At 35.7% G+C, this 20,510-nt stretch overlaps 2 protein-coding genes across 2 annotated transcripts in view; both read right to left on the bottom strand.

Annotated features, from left to right (window-relative positions):
* LOC111578069 (aminopeptidase Ey-like) overlaps nt 1-11,690 on the bottom strand; it is a 32,463-nt gene extending 20,773 nt beyond the window's left edge. The window contains exons 1-2 of the mRNA XM_055009048.1: nt 11,183-11,690; nt 9,969-10,168 (exon numbers count right to left, since the gene is read on the bottom strand). Coding sequence (XP_054865023.1) covers nt 9,969-10,016 — 48 coding nt within the window. The 5' untranslated portion in view covers nt 10,017-10,168; nt 11,183-11,690. The remainder of the gene's footprint in view (nt 1-9,968; nt 10,169-11,182) is intronic.
* Nucleotides 11,691-11,843: 153 nt separating this feature from the next.
* Nucleotides 11,844-18,851, bottom strand: LOC129348564 (aminopeptidase N-like). Its single transcript, XM_055009049.1, has 2 exons — nt 18,499-18,851; nt 11,844-12,848 (listed from the first exon to the last, which is right to left on the bottom strand). The coding sequence occupies exons 1-2, from the start codon at nt 18,803-18,805 to the stop codon at nt 12,826-12,828; spliced, it is 330 nt and encodes a 109-aa protein (XP_054865024.1). The 5' UTR covers nt 18,806-18,851; the 3' UTR covers nt 11,844-12,825.
* Nucleotides 18,852-20,510: the final 1,659 nt, after the last annotated feature.

A 20,510-nucleotide genomic window follows, 5' to 3' on the forward strand; every position in this document is an offset into this window, starting at 1 on the left:
GAAAAAAGCAGCTTGTATGTTTTGAGAATTCACGTCATATTCCAAGACATAAATTTCTACATTGAGCTCAATCTAAAGTCAAATATTCTAGATTTGGCTGGATATTTAAAGATGGAACAGCTTGTAAATAATGTAATCTTATAATAAGTGTCTTGTTTTAAGATTTATAGAAAGTTACTTGTCCCGTTTCAAGATACTAACCCTCCTGTTATGTTGCGGGTCAAACTGACCTATTTTAAAGTGAAAAATCTAAAAAAAAAAAAAAAAAACAAACAACAAAAAAACATTGTTACAAGTATTTTTTTCAGTATGAAACATCTTAAGTGTAAACAACATAAAACATGAAAATGGTTCATTTCACATATTTGCAAACTCACATTGAACAGAAGAAGTATGTTAATTTATCAACATCACTCCATAAAAAGAAAAAAAATCAAATAAACAATAAAATTTAAAAAAAAATCAATGTCACGTAAAACTATTGTATTTTATATATCAATATTTCCATTGTACATTAAAAAAAGATTGGATTTTTGATGAAAAACCAGTGAATTATCCTCATTGAACCATGATCTGTGAGAGGTAAAGAATACCAAATATTTATAGAAATGGTCAGTAATGGAGTTAATAATGAGATATAAACAATGTTTGTTGGATTTTTTGGTTTCTCCCACTTTTGGATAATTAAACATGACCCAGAAGACACAAATCTAACAGGTAGGTTAACTTAAGCAACTTTAAAGACAAATAATCTAGTATAAAGCATCCCATGCCACGGTTTTTAACAGATTATTGTCTATATGAAGCTTAACAGGTCTGAAATCAGCAAATTTCACTAATTACAATAGACTACTTTGCTATTTCTAGGATAATTGAACCACCATTTTATTTCACATTTAACTTTTAAAAAATAAACCTGAAACCATGAGTTAAATACAATGCAAGAAATTAACATTTTAAAACATTTTTAAACTTTAACAATTTACTGGTATTTTACAGATATTTGCTGCCAGATTTTCACACTTTTTTTTTTACTTTGGTAGCATTCATCCTTCTCTAAGCTCTGACCACTCACCCCCATGATGCTGCCACCACCATGCTTCACTATCAAGATGGTATCAGAAGGCGATGGGCAGCACCTATATTTATGCTGTTTTTTATTTATTTTATTTTACTTAGTTTTCTGAATAAGCTGTGGATAAATATGATTATTTGTTGTTTACCTAACACATTTACCTTTTAAAAAAACAACTAAAATCCAGACCATGCTTCTGGTCTTGGTGTGCAGCAACATAAAGATAACAGATAAGAATTGGTGCAATAATCAAAAATTAGTGGGGGGTAGAAATGTGAAAATTAGAGGTAAATGAAGGTGCAAGTCTGATGTGTTCTTTGTATTACAAACCTACATTTGCCTGTTTCATTGCAGTGCAAAAAAATGATCTTTTCATTAAACTGTGAAGTGTATGCAGCATTTTATTTCTTCAGAGCCACACGATAATGATGCTGTTGTTCCCGTCATTCCATGTAATCTTGATCTAATGTTCCACTGTGTAGTTAGACTTTAACAGAGGGATAGTTTTGCATAATACTACTATTTTATGAATATCACTTTATGGTCGTGCAGCTGTAAAGCAGGAGGGAAGATGAGCTCCATCTGCAGCCTTTAACCCTGCCAGTTACTGCAGTTCACTACGGTCTAACTTAACCTCCTGCTCTTCCTCTAAGGTGGAATGATTTACAAAGCCTGTTTGTTTCTTAAAGTTGCGACAGAAAGCATGAGCATTTCAGCAGGGATGACTTAGACATGAAGAACATGACAATCTCAACCTGCTTGTACCTACGTCGACTCCTAAAATCTAGTCATAGCAGATTCACAACACAATTTCCCTCGCATGTTGTTCATGGAGATCAGAAAACCTGAAATAGATGCTTGTATTTCAATTAAAAAACTATGAAAAATGGTTTAAAGTTTACCAGCTAACTGTTGAACTATTTTATTACCACAGAAAGCATTGTCAAAGAAGCCACCTAACAAGTAAAAAATATATCGCATTCTGGCTTTTGGAAATCTAGCTTTCTGGTCCATTTTAACTAGTGTGATTAAGGAAATTAACTATACTTTGAATAATATTTAACGTTAATAGCGTGTGGATATTCTATCCATCCCAGCACTTACAATATTTGATTTTACAATTTGACACACTTAAGTATGTGAGTCAAAAGATGAGAAGAATTAAAACATCACTTTATCAAAAGGGATATTTTGTTTTACAGATAGCAACAAGGGGAAAAAAAATGATTAAACCTGGCAGCTACTTTGTCAGCTAGCTTATACTTAAAGGGATAGTTCAGGATTTTTGACATGAATCTCTATGGCATCCCTATCATTAGTAACGTACACTCTCACTGTCTTACCCCCGACAGTGTCCCGTGAGCCGAGTTCTGGTCCGGTTCTGGTCGCTGCGAAAGTAGTCCGGCAGGTTTCCAGGGTCACTTAAATAAAACGTATTTCTTCTAAAAACAGCATGTGTTCAAAAGAGTGATTTATTTGCATAAAAAAACCCATTTCCACGAAAAAGTCACACCACGTAATCACTTGGCACTACTTCCTGTCCCGTCGTATCAATGCGCGCTGTCCTCCAGCTGACTGCTGCGTACATGTGTTGATAAACCATCACAATGTAAAGTGAAAAAACTTTCTAATGTGGAAGTTAACTCTTCACGGGGCACCCTGAGCCTTGTTTGGACTTTGTAGTTGTCTTGCATAGTAATAGAAATTTAAAACATACACATTTTCTTTTAAATTATACCCTGCAAAACAATGATTAAACAAAAAGTGCCACAAAAGTGTGCAGTTGTGTCCAAAACTGTATGAATGAGTGCCATGAATGAATAAAAAGTTGTCTTTCTGCATCATATAATTTATTTTTACCCGATTTAGGTATGGTATGTAATTTGAATCTGACAAAATACTTGTAGATATAAGATAAATTAATGTAAAAATGACAATTTACTTGTACTAGAGTAGGTTTTGTAAGTTTTTGTGCAATTTTAAGTTTTATTACATATGTTTAAAGCTTTGGAAGTAGATTTTCGGATTTAGTTTGTTTTGTTGGTATAGTTAATTTTTTCATCACGTTAGCTCACTTGTGCTCAAAGACAACTAGCTAAACTATCCCAACTTTCTAAATCTTTATGTTTTGGACAAAACAAAGAAAAGTAAAACCGAACCAAATCCTCTCAGGACTGCAACGTTAAAGTTTCATCTCCTTCCAGACAGTGATTCATCAAATTCTGCCAGTGATAATCTATCTCTGGCCTTGTTCTTATCTCTGCAGCTCTCCGATAAAAACGTCTATCAGCTCAAAGGAAGCACATGAAAGGGCCGAAGTCAAAGCTTTCTTGTTATTTATTACTGAGACGTTTGGGGACGTGGTGTTATGATGTGAACATTTGGCTCCCGCTGTCTTCTAGAACATTTAAAAACAGCAATGGTTAATTTAATAGTTAACTTTAAAGGTTGACGCCGGAAATACTTAATATGCATTTACTGTCTATGTATTTATGGATGGTGTTACTTCAGCTGACTGAGTTTTTCCTTTTTCTTATTGTTATTGATTTATTTCCTATTCAGATTTATTTATTTCAGGTGCTTTTCTTTGTTACTGGACCACAGTCACTGTAAATGACTCATTTAATTTAACTTTACATTCTCTAAAAAAAAAAAAAAATAAAATCTGTACAAAGAAAAATACTGGAAAAAATACGGTAAAAATGTTGGAATACTGTGACGGACAGAAAGAAAAAAAAAAAAAGCTGTGAAAGTAACAGTAAATATCTGTAAAACTAGGATACTTTGATTTAAATACAGTAAAACTGTATAAATTTATATTGTAAATGACAGGATTAGCTGACTTTTGTTTTCGACATTATGTAGAATTTTTGTGTTATTTTTTTTCACAGACATGCCAATTAAAATTTGTGATTTTTACTTGATATTACCTGTCATTTAACAAACCAGTGACAATCTGTAAAATAACAGAAAAAAAGATTTACTGTTTTTTTTTTTTTAAAATCTCTATATACATAATTTTTCTTGCAAATATCTCTAAAATAATGATATTTTTCGCTGATTTACATGCAGTCAGACTGTGTAATTTTATATTCACTCATTGTATAAGACGGAATTACTAAATCCAGATTTTTGTTGTGGACATTATGTACAGTTTTTGCCTTTTTTATAGTCAAATATGCAAATTAATAAATTTTTCTGTGATTTTATTCAATATCTGTCATTTAATTTCAATGAAAACAAAGAAAATCTGAAAAATAACAGTTTAAAATTATTTACCACTTTTCAGTCCTTAATATGGATGATTTTTCTTCCAAAAAACAGCAAATATCTTTAAAATAATGACATTTTAAACTGGCTTTAATACAGCAGAGCAGTTTCATTTTATATTTACAGGCTGTAAAAGAGCAGAATTATTATTGGTTAAAAAAAATTACAGATTTTAAAAGTGGACATCATTTACAATTTTGTATGTTTTGTTTTTTTTTAACAACAAACATGCAAATTAACACATTTTTTTCTGTGATTTTACCGGATATCATCTGTAATTCATCAAATGGCAAATCTGCAAAAAATGTTTATCATTTTTCAATCCTTATTCTGAATAATTTTCTTTTTTTTTTTAAATGACAAATGTCTGTAAAAAATACATCTTTTAAGCTAATTTAAATAGAGTAAAATTGGGTTATTTCATGATCAAAATTTGTAAAGTAGCTTATTATATTTATCTAAAAAAATACGGATTATAGATGTGGACGTTATTTACAATTTTGAATGTGTTTTTTTTATTTTTTACAGTAAACATGCAAATTAACATTTTTTCTGTGATTTTACTGGATATCATCAGTAATTTACCAAACAGGAAAAATCTGCAAAATAACAATTAAAAAAGAATAAATCTTTATATAGTAATATAATATAGCAAAATTGGGTCATTTTATGATCAAACATTGTGAAGGAGCTTATTATATTTATTTAAAAAAATATAGATTTTGTATGTCAACATTGTTTAACTTTTGATCTGTATTGTTGCGGTTAATGTGCAACTAAAACATTTTTTTGATGATTTTAAAATGGGAAAACTTTGTACAATAACAGTACATATTTTTGGAAAAATTACATTTAAAAACTGCTACAAACTGTTTGAAATGAAATTTGAAAAAAAAAAAAACTGAAAAAATGATATAATACAATATATATGGTATTAAAAAAAGTGAAAAATAGTCATAAGAAATTTGTGCTTTTGACTACAGCTTTCTCTCACTCTCTTTTCTTACTTCATCATGTCCTCCAGGTTTCTAGAGGTTTCGATTCTCTTTCCGTGTTCGCTCAACTAGTTTTACGTGGCTTTTTACTGCCAGGAAACAACAATGACAACTTTACTTTCTCTGCCGTCCAGCGATGTTATCTCTGCAGATAATCCACAGAAACCCACAGACATTACAACATGGCAAGAGGTCAAAATCAGTGCACACCTCCCTCATTTACCCAAATTTAGTTTCCACCCCATCCATAAAGATAGAGCTGGGTGGGTGGGTGTGTACAATAATTACCTGTGTGTGTGTTAACATGGAAACTGGTAAAGTGTCAGTTTCGTTTCACCACATTGGACTCTGTGGACATTGATCATTGCTGATCCAACTTGAATAACCTAAACGGCCACTTTTTCCTGTGAATCTGCCGGACAGAGTTGCCAGTTACTGAGGGTGGAGCAACCAGTTATTCAGGTTCGGGGGCAACTGCTTTTTCACACAGGGTCAGGTAGCTTTCAATAGTTTTTTTTTCCTTAACCCTCGTGTCGTCCTGCGGGTCAAACTGACCTGTTTTAAAGTTTGAAAATGTGGGGAAAAAATTTACATTTTCACAGTGAAACTTCTGATGGCCACATTGTCAACATTTTTGGGAACTTTTTGAATATTTTTTGGTGGGAAAAAAAGAAATGTTCAAGAAAATGTTTCTTAAGAACATTCACCAAAAAAATCAACCAAAATCCAGCAAAATTCGGCGGATTTTGGTTGATTTTTTGGTGAATGTTCTTGAAGAAAATATTAGAAGTTTATTGATATGTATGTAATCACTTTAGATATTTTTAAGATTTTTTTTTTTTAGAAGATTTTTTAAAAAAAATATTTACAAGAATTTTCTTGTCAAATTTGGGGGATTTTTCTTTAAATAGAACTTTTAAGGGAAAATTTTTAAGGAATTATTGGGATTTTCTTCATGAAGGTTTTGCAAATTTAAAGTTTGAAAATGCAGGAAAAAAAATCACTTTAAATATTTTTAGGATTTTTTTTGGAAGATTTTTACTCATTTTTGAAAATATTTACAAGAATTTTCTTGCCAAATTTGGGGAATTTAAAAAAAAAAAAAAAAAACTTATTGAAGAATTATTGGAATTTTCTTCCTAAAGGTTTTGCAAATTTTCAAAAATTTGGGGAATTATTTTGCTGAATTTTTGGATTTTTTTCAGACAAGGAAACAATATTTTTTGGTGGCCATAAATGAAGATGACAGAAGGGTTAATAAATAAAATCATCATTTAAAAACTGCATTTTGTGTTTACTTGGATTATCTTTGTCTGATATTTACATATGTTTGATGATCTTGAACATTGAAGTTGGGAAAATATGAAAAAAAAAAGAATTCAAGAAGGGGGAAAATATTTTTTTACGGCACTGTATGTTACAGAAAGTGTAGGCTGAAAAATATACCATAAAAGGATAATTCAAGGGGAGTATAATTTCTTTGACAAATAAATTTGATTAAAGCAATGAATTTGGGGATATTTACAACTAAAACATGACCAACAGTGGACTTGTGTAGAGTTTAGTCTACAACTGCTAATATGCTTGATGGAATATGCAATGCTACTGCTAATGTGGCTAATGCTAGTCATATTTAGCTGATTCCAGATGATTAAATGTTTTGTGCCTTTGTAGATACACTGTAATCTGTAAATTATAATTTGTAAACTGAGGCACAATATTGTTGAAATTGAACTTATTTTTCTTAAGAAATTTCAGCTTGATCATAATGTTTTGTAAAAAGACAATTCCTTAAATGCGAACATTTTCAGAATGTACTTTTATGCGCTAAAACAAAGGAAAGATTTGGAGTTGTGATTATTTATAGGTTTTCATGCTCTGATTTTACTGGTCTGGCCCACTTGAGATCAAATTAGGCTGAATGTGGCCCCCGAACTAAAATAAGTTTGACATCCCTGCTCGAAACCTTCACAAACCCTGTTATCAGCAGAGAGGAGCAATAAAGTAGTAATAAACTCACAGACGTGGTTATGAACGGACATGACTTCTGTTAATTACTTGCTACCATCAACTCCTTAATATGGTGACAGGATTTATCATTATCTCCTCCATGGACAGTAACTGATGAGAATGATCTGGATCAAGTGGTGGTTTTATGACCCAGAAAATGATCTCATGATGTATTTTACAGAAAAATGAAAGCGAGAAAGTTAAAAGAAAACTGCTAGAATATATGCAGGATGCAGCAGGAAGCATTTGCCTAGTTTAAATTTAGCTTTTCTTTGCTTATTTTATAATTCTGGCTTGATGAAAACCAGTTGTTATCATGTTTTTGAGCTTGTAAAATAATTTGATCCTTGCAGAACATCCATAAAGTCAAAGGAGTGCACTTAAGATTGAGTTGTCGTACGATTTTGAAATAATCTCTGGTATAACTGTCTCCACACAGGACAGTTATTCTTGCTAGTGTTCTTAACCCTTTGATGCACAAAATGGGTCAAAAGTGACCCATATCCATTTTCCATATTATTTCATCTATGCTGTGTTGCAGGTCCGAAACAACCCAGGTGCAATCAATGAAACGGTAAGTGGGAACCATTAATTCAAGTAGGAAAGTACTTTCCTCGAACAACTATTCACCAGCCAGACATTTCACTGCTCAGTACAACTCCGTGTAGTAGATATGCTACATGTAGGTCTTGTTTTACAACTTGAGCAAATATCTGATGACATTTATGACAGATAACTGTAGATAAAAAGTAATTAGGTTTAGGTTGCGTCAAGCAGTTACCCAAGTTAGTTTAGCCACGCTATTTAGGCAAGTCACCAAAGTAAAACTGTATGTATGTATGTGTATGAGTATTCATGTACACCTGAAAAAACTACTGTGTTGTTGACTCACTTTATCCAGAGCATGGCTGTTCTCAGCTCTTCAGCTGAGACAACACTACTGAGGCTGCTGGAAGAACCAGACGAGGAATATAAGGGGTTAATTCATCCTGTTTCACTGTCTGGAAGTTATGATGATGGTAACGACCCAGATGTTTTGCCATAGGGTCAAGCTAGAACTGCCAGTGTGTCAGCTCTCCTACATGAAGCCGCCTCTGATGACATGGAGGTCTCAGATCATGAATCTGCTGAGTTGTCTGATGAGGAAACTCAGACTGATGCCAACAGATTGAGTAAAACTAGATCTTACTGGCATGCGAATCCCGCCATCCATGGCAGAACAAGAAGGGATATCATTCTGCCAAGCTGCCCAGGACCTCCACCTGGATCAACAGCTGTTTCACTGAAAGATCAACTGCAGAAGACAGATCATCCCCAGTTACTGTGTCACCATAGATGAGCAGCTTGTGCTGTTCCGAGGCAGGTGCAAGTTCCTGCAATAGATGCCTAGCAAGCCTGCGAAATATGGGATACAAGTCTTCTGGATGTGCGATGCAAGGGTACCTTATGCAGTAGATGGAATTGTCTATACAAGTAGACAGCCAGGAGAGGAGGCTCATAGGAAACTTGGAGGGAATGTTGTCCAACAATTGTACTACAACAGAACAAAGGAAAGAGTGGACATAATGGATCAGATGGTAGCAACTACTCATGCAAGTGGAGAACACGGAGGTGGCCCATGGTGCTCTAGCACAAGATGCTGGACGTTGCCACGCTGAATGTCTACATTAACTTCACTATACAACATCCTGATTACCAGGGTGGTGTGAACAATGCACGCCGGCTATTCATCAAAGAGCTGGGCCGAGAGCTTGTCATGCCACATGTGAAGAGGCCCAACGGAGCAATAGACAGATGTGGGTTACAAAAGATTATACAGCCACCACCCAGCCACAGGTGGACATCAGCCAGGGGGGCCAAAAGAAGAGGAAGACGTGTGCAATCTGCCTGTGTTCCAAAGACAGAAAAACTGGCAGCCGGTGTTCCCAGTGCACCAGGCCTGTGTGCAAGGAGCACAAACATGTAGTGGTCACCTGTGATTTGTGCTCCAGTGATGTGACAAAATTACATCTAGCAGATTTTTGCCCAGAAATAGATCCTGATGTCCAGGCATACTGAAGCAGAATTTTGCCCAGAAATAGAGCTAGATGTTCAGACAGCTTGAAGCAGAATTTTGCATAGGTAAATGGCTCCATCTTGTGGCGAAAGTCAGAAACTACACCTGCAATACACTACAGGCACCCAAAACTGATTTTTGCCCAGAAATTGATCCAGATGCCCAGGCAGACTGAAGCAGAATTTTTCCCAGAAATTGATCCAGATGTCCAGGCAGACGGAAGCAGAATTATGCCCACAAATAGAGCCACATGTCTCAGGGAAGACGACATGAAATGAAACCTGGAAAAATGCACTGAAATGCTACGGCACGTAACAAAGCCAAATGCCTCGTCATGTAATTAGTGATGTGCGTGAATAGATGAACGAGATTCCCACTGTCACTACCTACTATCTAGAGAAACTACAGCCAAGGGAACGGGCTTGGCAGAATCAACAGGGAGAGAAGACCCTATTAAGCTTGACTCTAGTCTGGCACTGTGAAGAGACATGAGAGGTGTAGAATAAGTGGGATGCTTCGGCTGCCTGTGAAATACCACTACTTTTATTGTTTTTTCACTTACCTGGTGAGGAGGGGAGGCAAGCCGTGGCCGGGTTCTCACTTCTGGCATCAAGCGTCCGGCAGGCAGCCAAGTTCACTTCCTCCATCATCTCTGGTATTCCAGGTGGAAAAATCAGTTTCTCTATTGTGTGATCAAAGATCACCTTAAGCACTGCTGAATCCATGCCAGGTGGCTCGTTGAGAAAATTAACCTCCAAAATCCTGCCACAAAAAGAAGATTTATTCTTTCATTATGCATCAAAACATAATAAGCTAATTCACAAAATATCAAACACTTTGTGATAGTGAGGGAGATATAATCTAAAATGGGTAATAGATGTAACGTTTCAGTGTAACCATGCACTTCCCTGCAAAATTATAAGCTGCAAGTGGATAGACATCTTGAAGATTGTAGTGAGAAACAAGATCCACTTCCCTACAGTTTTCCAACAGCAACACTCTCAGGTGCTCCTGATACCAAGTATTGGGGGTTTGCTGCTCCGGTGGTTACCAGGATGTAACACCTCACATTCACACCCACTCGCATATCATTACCTTGTGAACCCAGCTGTGTATAAATAAAGGACGGCAGGGACCCACCTCTTGGTAGCTCACACGAGACGTGTCTTGTTACACTGAGTGTGGTTACCCTTGCTGCAAGAACAAAGAAGCCTCCATGTCGTTCATTACAGCATTACCTCTCCAACACACACTTTCCAACTTCAAGAGAAGTGAACCAATTCTTTGATGGATTTCTTTAGATACATCAACTGTAGGACTTAAACTGGTGTTCTCACGATCACTATCACCTGGGAATAAGTGATCTGTCACATTTGACAAAGGGCGGTGGTCACAAATGACATCTGGCTTGAGGTCATCAAGAGAATAAGGATTGAGCTTTCTGCTTTTGTGTCTAATAAACGTTCCATATATATTTGTCTTGAATGTATATCCAACAGAAACACACTCTACAGTTTCATGACTCCTTAAGTGATAACCAAAATGTAGGAAATATTATAATATATTCAGTGTTATGTTTAGTTGAACATTTTACACATGTGAACAAGTGAATTACTCCTTGCTCCTTAGATCCTTCTTCAGCATGGTACCTTGACAAATGAGTTCTCAGTGCATTTGATGTTTTAAAGGAGCATGAAAAATCATAATCAAGGCGTGGTACTGAGTTTCCAATCTCAAGTGTCATGTGTTGTAATCTGTAGTGTTGCAGAAGCTCACCCCTTGTTGTTGCTCTGAATCCACAAACTTTACACTGCCATCTCATTTGTATGCACCTAAAAAAGAACAAAAAACAAAGTTTTAGACAAGATGTGTGTTCCAGCTTCCCTCACTTTTTTTGCAGATATAACCATCACTCCATCAGTGAAATATCTTTTGAGAAATGATGGAGTGCTTAGTATGTAGTTTGAAACTGTCACCAAGGCGACAAAACAAGCAGCAAAACTCATCTGAGTGTGGTCACTAATACATGCTGTTTGAAAGACTTTAAAGCAGAGACCACATTCTGTCAAACCTAGCTGTCAGTTGTTTACTCGCCTTGATAAAGCTGTTTTATTTGCCATTTAATAAGTTACATTGTGGTAACAGCAACAAGTGACAGTATATGCAGTGCTCAGTAGCACTAACTGACTGCAGGAGCATGTGTTTGCCTGCGCACAATGTTTAATAAAGTTCAACAAAGAAACTGTATCGTCCATTATGTATGGTTTAAGACGGAGTAAATTGATCAGAGTGAAACAATCTGGATTAAGAAACTATATCAGTAATATTGCACATTCAGAAAAGCTGAGCGCAACAGTAAATTCTGAAGAAATAATTTGATTTGCTTTATCAGAATGGAGTGAAACTGTGGCACCGAAATATCTAAAAGTATCCAGAGTCAGCAAATATGTACAATTTTATAATTATATAGACTTCACTTTTTACATTTTTGCACAGCAGTATCTCATAGACAAAGAATACTGACAAAATTTAGTATTTGAATTTTAAAAGTGCTCAAGTATTCCTTTTGTTTTGTCCATTTAAAGGTGGAAATACAATTAAAAAAACACTGGTTTCAGAGCAAAAAGTCATCATAACCAGAGCTAATGTGAACAATAAATAAACAAATGTCCTCATTAACAATCCAGTTTTATCATAAATTCATAAATTATTTTGCAGTGGGATAAGAAATATAGTAAACCTTAATCCTTAAATCTGAGACGCTGAAGTCGTCAACTCAGGAGCTCAATATTAAACAGGAAGAAACAGAAACAATTGAAGCTGATAGAATTTAGAGGCCAGAGAGGACTTTTTGTTTCCCCTGACATCACTAAATTATCACCCAAATATTACATGAAAACACAAAAAATTGCCATTTATAAGGAACTCCTTCTTTATAACCACGAGATTGTAAAATTATTTTTAAAAAATTGATTTTTAAAAGTATAAAACAACAAAAACATGTCATCTCTGGCTGTCTGACTTCAAGTGTGAAATTTTAATGCTATTTGTATTTCTGCTTTCAAGGATTCTAAATATATTGTAATTTCCAATTCAATTCAAATAAACTGCAGCACAAGTAAAGCTCAGCAGCTAATTTGGGTCCCAATTTATGCTAAAGGTGAACATATTATCTCATTTTTTAGGAGCACAAATACTCATGTTTCAAATCTAAGTCTAAGGACTTAAACTAATGGAAAAAGAACATTTCATTTTTAAATTACACAAAGAACAAGTAAACTCCTCATTAGGACTTAGATTCAGCTATGAACCAGTTCAGAACATTGTTCTCGTTCTCTGCGATCCATTTTATGTTGGCGACGGTTCTCTCGATGGACTGATCCAGTGCCAGAGTCCCGGAGCCAAAACCGACTTCGGCGTTATCGGCCTTGAACTGTTTCAGCTGAAAAACAAAACATACGATCAGGTGAGTGATCTGAAAATGTACAGGTTGTTTTCTTTTTATTACTATTACAAACATCTGCACTCTACACACAAATATACATAAAACTGCGTGACTTTCCTGTTATTTCTAGTGCTCAGAAACTGTGGTTGTTCTACTTGGATGACTTTTTCCTGAGATTTTCTGGTTTCACAAACTACAAATTTTGTCCATGGGAATGTCCAAAAAGTACATAAATGAAGAGAAACGACTCTTTAGACGGAGTTCTTCGCTGGACCTCGTCGGAGTTGGATCTTATCTGAAAACATCCAGGAAGGAGGATTATACTTTGAAAAAAGAGAAGCCGTGTTCAGTCTGCAGTTCTACTCAGAAGGAATAATGGAATATTTTCTTTACCCTGTCTGAGGGAAACAGAAATACCAGCCTTGCATTACTGAGAAGCAATGAAGGACTGTTCCACAAGTTTTGCTCATATGTATAAAGAGAATACTGAGGATATCCTAATCTACTTTAGTGGATTTACAAATAAGGAATATACCCAAATGGATAAAGGATTATTGCAGACTTGATTGGAGTGAGGACTTTCCTTTTCACCCTGAATGAAGGGGAACCTCTATAGGGGATTTGGGCCCTGTACCAGGTTTTCCTACCCTACTAGGAGGATTCCCCCGTAGTCAGTAAGAAAGTATTTGTAATCAAGAGCTGTTGTCATGCCCATGCAAATATGTCGCAATAAACTATTTACCCGCATTTAAAGAAATTTGGACTTTTAATTAGCCATTTTGTATCATTAAGATCTGATGGTAGTAAAAAGTGGGGTGATTGTGTGCACTACATTCAAATGGTTCTTAATGGTTTTTCTAGTCATGTAGACATTCCAGATTTGTAAACTTATCCCTGAAGTTTATTCCTAACCTCTGAATCACAGTCTAGTAACTTACCAAGAGCTCAGTCCATTCAGAGGAAAGCTGCCGTTAATAGGTGTGGATAATAAGGTAACCTGTCTGTGTAGGCTGCTCAGCCAGGTTAACTCTTAGAGTAAGCAGGACAGGCGTCAGGATGTAGGCAGTTAGAAACTAGGTGAGTTTCCTCGACTCCAGCTGTTCTATAGAACCTATTAGGGTCAATGTCTTTAGGCAAATAGAATCTAACCCTTGAAACAAAGAGCTGGACCAGTGGCCCTGTTCCAGAGTAAACTCAGGGAACTATTAACCTCAACAAAACCCTCTGACTCCCAAACACTCCGACGGGTGAGGAAGTTAACTTTAGTTTATTTTAAGATCACCAAAATGACACCATTTATCAGCCAGAAAGTGTAAGAACAGAAAGAATCATTTTCAACTTGCTTTTTCTAAATATCTCATATAAAAAATTGCCTGAGAAACGGTAAAGGATTCAGCAGTGGTTAACAGTCATGTGAGAAAAATCAGGTGAACTGCAGGCAGTGTTTTACAGACAGGTGATAAGTATGGAAACAAATTTCAAAAATTGGAAATTTGGGAAATTCTTGTGTCAGATATTGCACAGAAAACAAAGATTAGCTGACATGAAATGCAGCACATAATGGAAAAGCAACAGAATGTAAGTGTCAAATAAAAGCAAGCGAGCTAAAATAAGACTAGAATAGAAAATAACGATTCTGAGGTAGGAAAGTAATAAAGTAAAATAAAAAGACACCATTTTTTCACAGTACTAGTAACTAGGGATATATCGGCATCTGCCTTTTTTTAAAAAATCCAACGGCCGATAAGAGATCAATTTAAAGCTGAGTTATTTTGGCTCTGATGCAGCCTCTCTGTCTCCAGCTTTGTCCCACCCACAGCACCATCTGATTGGTTACACGCAGAGCCAGGACACAGGTAACAGCCAATCAGCAGTGAAAGCTGTACATGCGCAGTGCTTTGCTGAGTGGAGAAGCTTAGGAGAGCAGATACACTACCAGTCAAAAGTTTGGACACATCTTCTCATTCAGTGCTTTCTATTTATTTGTATTGTTTTCTACATTTTAAATTAATACAACAGTGTATAAATAAATAAGTTCATTTCATGGTAAAATCTGTTAAAAGGCTGTAGTTACAAAGTTATCAGAGGGAAACACCTCTCCATAAAGGATCGTTTTGGTTACTGCAGAGTGGATGCTCATCTCTCTATAGACAATATTTGGTGTTTTTTCTCTTGGCGAAAAACAAGCTAGCAGTACGGCAGAAACATCTGAAAAACCTCATGAATATGCTGTGTTGGCTCTAAAACGTTTCAGCTTTGGGAAATTTTCTTCTATTGTGTGGACAAAGCACTTATACAGAGGCCATAGAATTACTACTTTAAGTAAATTTTGCCAACTCGATGGTGTTTCCGTTAGCAGTGACTGATGTGTGATTAGATTTTGGCAGTGATGCGGCTTAAAGTCTGGATCCACGGATTTGTTAAAGATTTCCCATTGTGTGACACAGTGGCCGGCATGGCGTCACTGTAACCATGACAACAAGTGAAGGTTACATCAGTTGCATACTGATGATCACATGATTACGATCCTACTACTGACTTATCAGGCTTATCCGTTGGAAATGATACAAGAAACAATTGATTAAATTGTGGGGGTGTTTCTGAGTTTTCCTAACCTATCCTGAATTCAGACTTTTTGGCACAATCTTACTCATGTCAAGAAACCGCTTCTTAGATAAACACTTCCTGTGCCGCGGGAATGGTGCCAAAAATAAAAGCCCTTAACATTAAAAAAATAGGCCTTCAAAATAATAATAATTTATACATATGTAGGTCACGTGATTCAGTATCCGTACATAATGTACACATGCATAACACACGCCTGTGCTCAGCGCAAAGTCATTTATATCTATATTAAATGGCCACATTCTATGTTACCGTGATTTCTGATCATCAGGAATAACAATAATAATAAAATGCTGCATTTCTGACAATGCCATATGGGGGAATGAACAGCCTTGGCGGAGTACTGCGCACTCTGAGTGCTTTTCTTGTTCCGTATGCTACAGTTACCAATTGTCACGTTTGACTACAAGAGACCTCCATAAATGCAAGAAAAGAAAGCCTTGTGTACGGAGTTTTCTTTAATGGTTCGGTGGCTGTCTAGCAGCACACAACATAATTCCACATGTATTCTTTTATAGTTTCAATGTCTTCAGTATGAATCTACAGTGTAGAAAATAATTAAATAAAAACCACTGAATGAGAGGGTGTGTCCAAACTTTTGACTGGTAGTGTACATGTTTCGAAGGTAAGTTACGGCAGCAGACTCTCTATAAATGGTAGTAAACATCCCAGTCCTCTACAACTCACAACTACTAGTAATGTTACTGTGAGCCCAATAACTAGATCATTTAAAACAAGATTGTAGATACTATTTAAATTAGGAGTGTGACAATATCTCGATATGGCGATATATTGCGATATTTTGTCTCCCGATCGATTATCGATATGCTCCCGCCAAGGATCGATACTTTTATTTAACATACGGCCACTATAAACGACTCTTTCAATGTTCATTGCTTATTGGGCAATTCCTTGGTGGTCCGCTAGGGGCGCTCCTGCCGGGAGTGGCGGTGAAGTGGGCGGAAGTCGCCAGGCGAAGAAGATACCCATAGAGCGCACAAAGGGAGAAAACATGGCGGCAACAAGCGAGAAACAGAAGTTGAAAGATGCACCGGCAGCTTACAAGTCAAAAGTGTGGGTACATTTCGGATTTTACATTCAAGCGCTGGCGACATCATCAGTGTTCAGAGAAGTATGTTCACTCCTGAACATGCTGAGCAGCTGCTCTTTCTCAGGAAAAACATGCACATCCCTGTGTAACATGGACATGTCCAGAAAGTGGATCAGTTTTGTAGAATTCTCAGTGTTTAAGTTCTAAAATCTGTGTGATGTCTAAAAATGCACTTTTTGAACTACATCATTTCTCAAGATAAATCATTTTGATATTTGAACGTAAGCTTAAGCTGTGAAGTTTTGTTTTGTGGTATGTTCTCTCTAAATGTGCAGGTAGATAGATGCCTTGCAGTAGATTTGCACTTGGTCGCACTGTTACACAGAAATGGTGTCGCTGTTTAAAAAAGGAACAAATATCTTTGTTGCTGAAATTTTGCAGTACAATAGTGATTCTTTTAAGAAAGACACTCATTTGTTTACAACAATATTGCAATAGAATAGTGTCACTGTTAAGAAGACACTTGTATTTGTTTACAGAAATGTTACACTGAAATATTCTGTTAAGGCAGTAATTTTTGACAGATTGTGTCAGTAAAAGTGCAAAAAAAATAAACACTTTATTTTTTTCATTTAAAAATACCTTGTTTTTGTCATTAATAGTTGTATTCTGGAGTATCTTAGATTGATTTCCTGCCTAATATATCAATAATCGCTGTATCGCCATATCGTGAGATAATCGTTATCGTGAGCCTTGTATCGTGAATCGTATCGTATCACAAGGTACCCAGAGGTTCCCACCCCTAATTTAAATATAATAAATATATTGATAAAACCTTCGGGAGCTATTTATTTGTTACATCTTTCATGTAACTTTGTAAGACATGCTGCTGAGCCTAGGAGCTCCCTGCACTTTTTGTTAGAATTTTAAAACAAAGGTGTCTACTCTCTAAGATTTAAAAAAAAAAAACTTAAACATGTTACAAATCTGAAAAGCTGTTTAATAAACATATGCTTAAAGGCATTTAAAGAAAGTGTTGAAGTTTGTGTTATTCAAAGTTTTGACACCAATATTTTCACTTTTACTGCAAATGAGTATCAGCTCCAAATATCGGTTATTGGCCTCCTTGACGACGAATAATCTGTACCTGTATCGGCCCTGAAAAAACATATCGTTCAATCTCTACTAGTAACACCTGTTGGAAAAAAATTGTTTTAAAAAATTAGATGAAATCAGAATTTTGGCATCATACTGCACAGAAGATAGTTTCTATTTTTCTCTCCTTGTAGTCAGGGTGGTGTTGTTTTCCTAAGAGGTGCAGGACTTGATATTGCAGTGAAAAATGAGCCCACAGTGAGGAAAAATGTGACAGGAGTCAAACTGCTTGGGGTTCAGAGATTTTTTAAAATTAAGTTATTTTTAGGACAGTAGAGAGGGAGACAGAAAATGTGGGTAGAAGAGTGGGGGAATGACATGCAGTAAATGGTATGGTTGGTTTTGAACCCATGACCGCTGCATTTGGGACTATAGCCACTATTTATGGGTCACCCACTCAGCCAGCTGAGCTATCTGGGCACCCGAGGCTCTGAGATTCAAACCACTGTGAATTATAAGGTAAGATAATTGAAATGTGCCTGAAAAGTACAAAAATGGCAAAAGTACAATATAATAGTGAAACTGCTTGGGGTTCAGAGGTTTTAACCACTGCTGATTAGAAGATAAAACTTTAGTAAGGGAATTCTTGTGTCAGATATTGCGCAGAAAAAATATAAAATAAGAAACTAAGTTCCTATAAAGTACAAAAATGATAAGATAAAAGTACAATACAATAGCAAAATAAAATTTAAGCTAAAATAAAGATATAATAGAATAAGAAAAAAATAAAGGAGGCGGGAAAAGTGCCAAACGAAGAAGGATTTAAAACCCTGAATGCTTTCAGGCTCAAGAGGATTCACTCATTGAAAGCCTTACCAGTAAAGATGTATTTTCCGGTTGCATCTGGAGTCAGTCGTGGCCACAGGGTGACGTTATAGTGCCATGGCACCAGGTTAGAGGGCAGCCGATACTTGTCCCAAAGCTCATTGGACGGTTTAGCTGTTGTCGGGCCGGGAGGTTTAGTCACTGGGGGTGGTTTAGTCGGTTGCAGGTTACTGTCATTGTTTTTCGCCTTTTCCTGCGAGTAAACAACAGACAGAGCTATGATAGTGGCCACGGCGCCCACAGCTGCGACGATGCACACTATCCCAACAGCTTTACTGATAAAGAAACCCTTCGCCATGATGCCCGCCTGCACTGGAGCTCCACACCAAGTCACTGCAGGTGAAGGTGAGAGGGAAGCTTTTATTGGGCTGCATCTCCCCTCCCATCCACTGCAACAGGTGACACATTAACAGTGAGGTTGTAAACACCCACATCACCTGGTGAACACACAACTACTTGCTCTAATGCAAGAAAGGAGATTCTAGGAAGCCAGAAACTCTAACCTAGTCTTGTTTCTCACTTTAAATCAGTCAGCTGCTGAATTTGAAAAGTAAGAAAAAAGCAGCTTGTATGTTTTGAGAATTCACGTCATATTCCAAGACATAAATTTCTACATTGAGCTCAATCTAAAGTCAAATATTCTAGATTTGGCTGGATATTTAGAGATGGAACAGCTTGTAAATAATGTAATCTTTTAATCAGTGTCTTGTTTTAAGATTTATAGAAAGTTACTTGTTGTCCAGTTTCAAGATATTAACCCTCCTGTTATGTTGCGGGTCAAACTGATCCATTAAAAAAAAAAAAAAGTAAATAAATTACTTTTATGGCCAAATGCTGTATAGGAGTTTATTAAGTTTATTTTAAAAAAGTCAGATTTTTGATGTGAACGTGATTTACAGTTTCAGCCTGTATTGTTACAGTTAATGTACAATTTAATTCATTTTTCTATGATTTAACTAGTTTGGAAAATGGGAAAATTCTGTACAATAACAGTACATTTTTTGGAAAAATTACATTTAAAAACTGCTAAAAATTGTGTTTACAATGCACGTTCCCACCTTGAAAAAACTGAATAAATTATATATGATGTTAAAAACAGTAAGAAATAACCCTAATCCTTCATCATCTCCTCCAGGTTTCTAGAGGTTTCGATTCTCTTGTGTTCGCTCAACTATTTTTACACGTGGATTTTTACTGCCAGGAAACAACGTCCGGCAATGTTTTCCCTGCAGATAATCCACAGAAACCCACAGACATTACAACATACATAAACACAAACAAACTAAATAAATAAATAAAATTTAAGAAGCAAGATAAAGCTTTAAAAAGCACAAAAGAATACAAAGACAAACATTTAAACAGGCGGGGTGATGTAGAGAATAAAATATCTTGGTTTTATGACCCAGATACCATATGATACAATACATGCAATATATTCGCCTCCTTTAAATTAAGCTTTTTTGTTTATTTTAAAATTCTGGCTCAATGAATAACAGTTGTTATCATGTTTTTGAGCTTGTAAAATACTTTGATCCTTGCAGAACATCCATAAAGTCAAAGGAGTGTACTTTATATTAAGATTTAGTTGATGTACGATTTTAAAATGATCTCAGCTGCAAGTAATAAAACTAGAATAAGAAAACAGCTACAGCCTGAATCACATGTATTACATGTTTTTATTACAATTAGTAAAGATATCTGTCTAGTGGATAAACAAATTAAACTCAGTTTGAGTTAAACTGAGATGTAAATGCTAGTATTTATTCATTTTTCTATTTTTTGTGTGTTGTTTTAAAGCTGTTAGCATCAAGAAAGCTGATCTTTGAGCTACAGCGAGTTATGTTTACGATACTATGCCAAGACGCAACATCTTTATTAATCTGTATCAAGCTTTACAACGTAACTCAAGTGACCTACTGCCAACACATAATCAAACTGCAAGATTAGACAAATGTTGCTATAAATATACTTTTTGCAATTTAGACCGTGTGGAAGTCTGTTTG

The sequence above is a fragment of the Amphiprion ocellaris genome, chromosome 3 (genome assembly GCF_022539595.1).
Source record: "Amphiprion ocellaris isolate individual 3 ecotype Okinawa chromosome 3, ASM2253959v1, whole genome shotgun sequence".
NCBI lineage: Eukaryota > Metazoa > Chordata > Actinopteri > Pomacentridae > Amphiprion > Amphiprion ocellaris.

What these genes read in the sequence shown, in the direction of transcription:
- LOC129348564 (XM_055009049.1), bottom strand. Translation starts at nt 18,805, where the DNA reads ATGGCGAAGGGTTTCTTTATCAGTAAAGCTGTTGGGATAGTGTGCATC. An exon ending in CGGAAAATACATCTTTACTG is followed by an intron (nt 12,849 to 18,498) that starts GTAAGGCTTTCA and finishes TTTGTTTTTCAG; the next exon opens with CTGAAACAGTTCAAGGCCGA.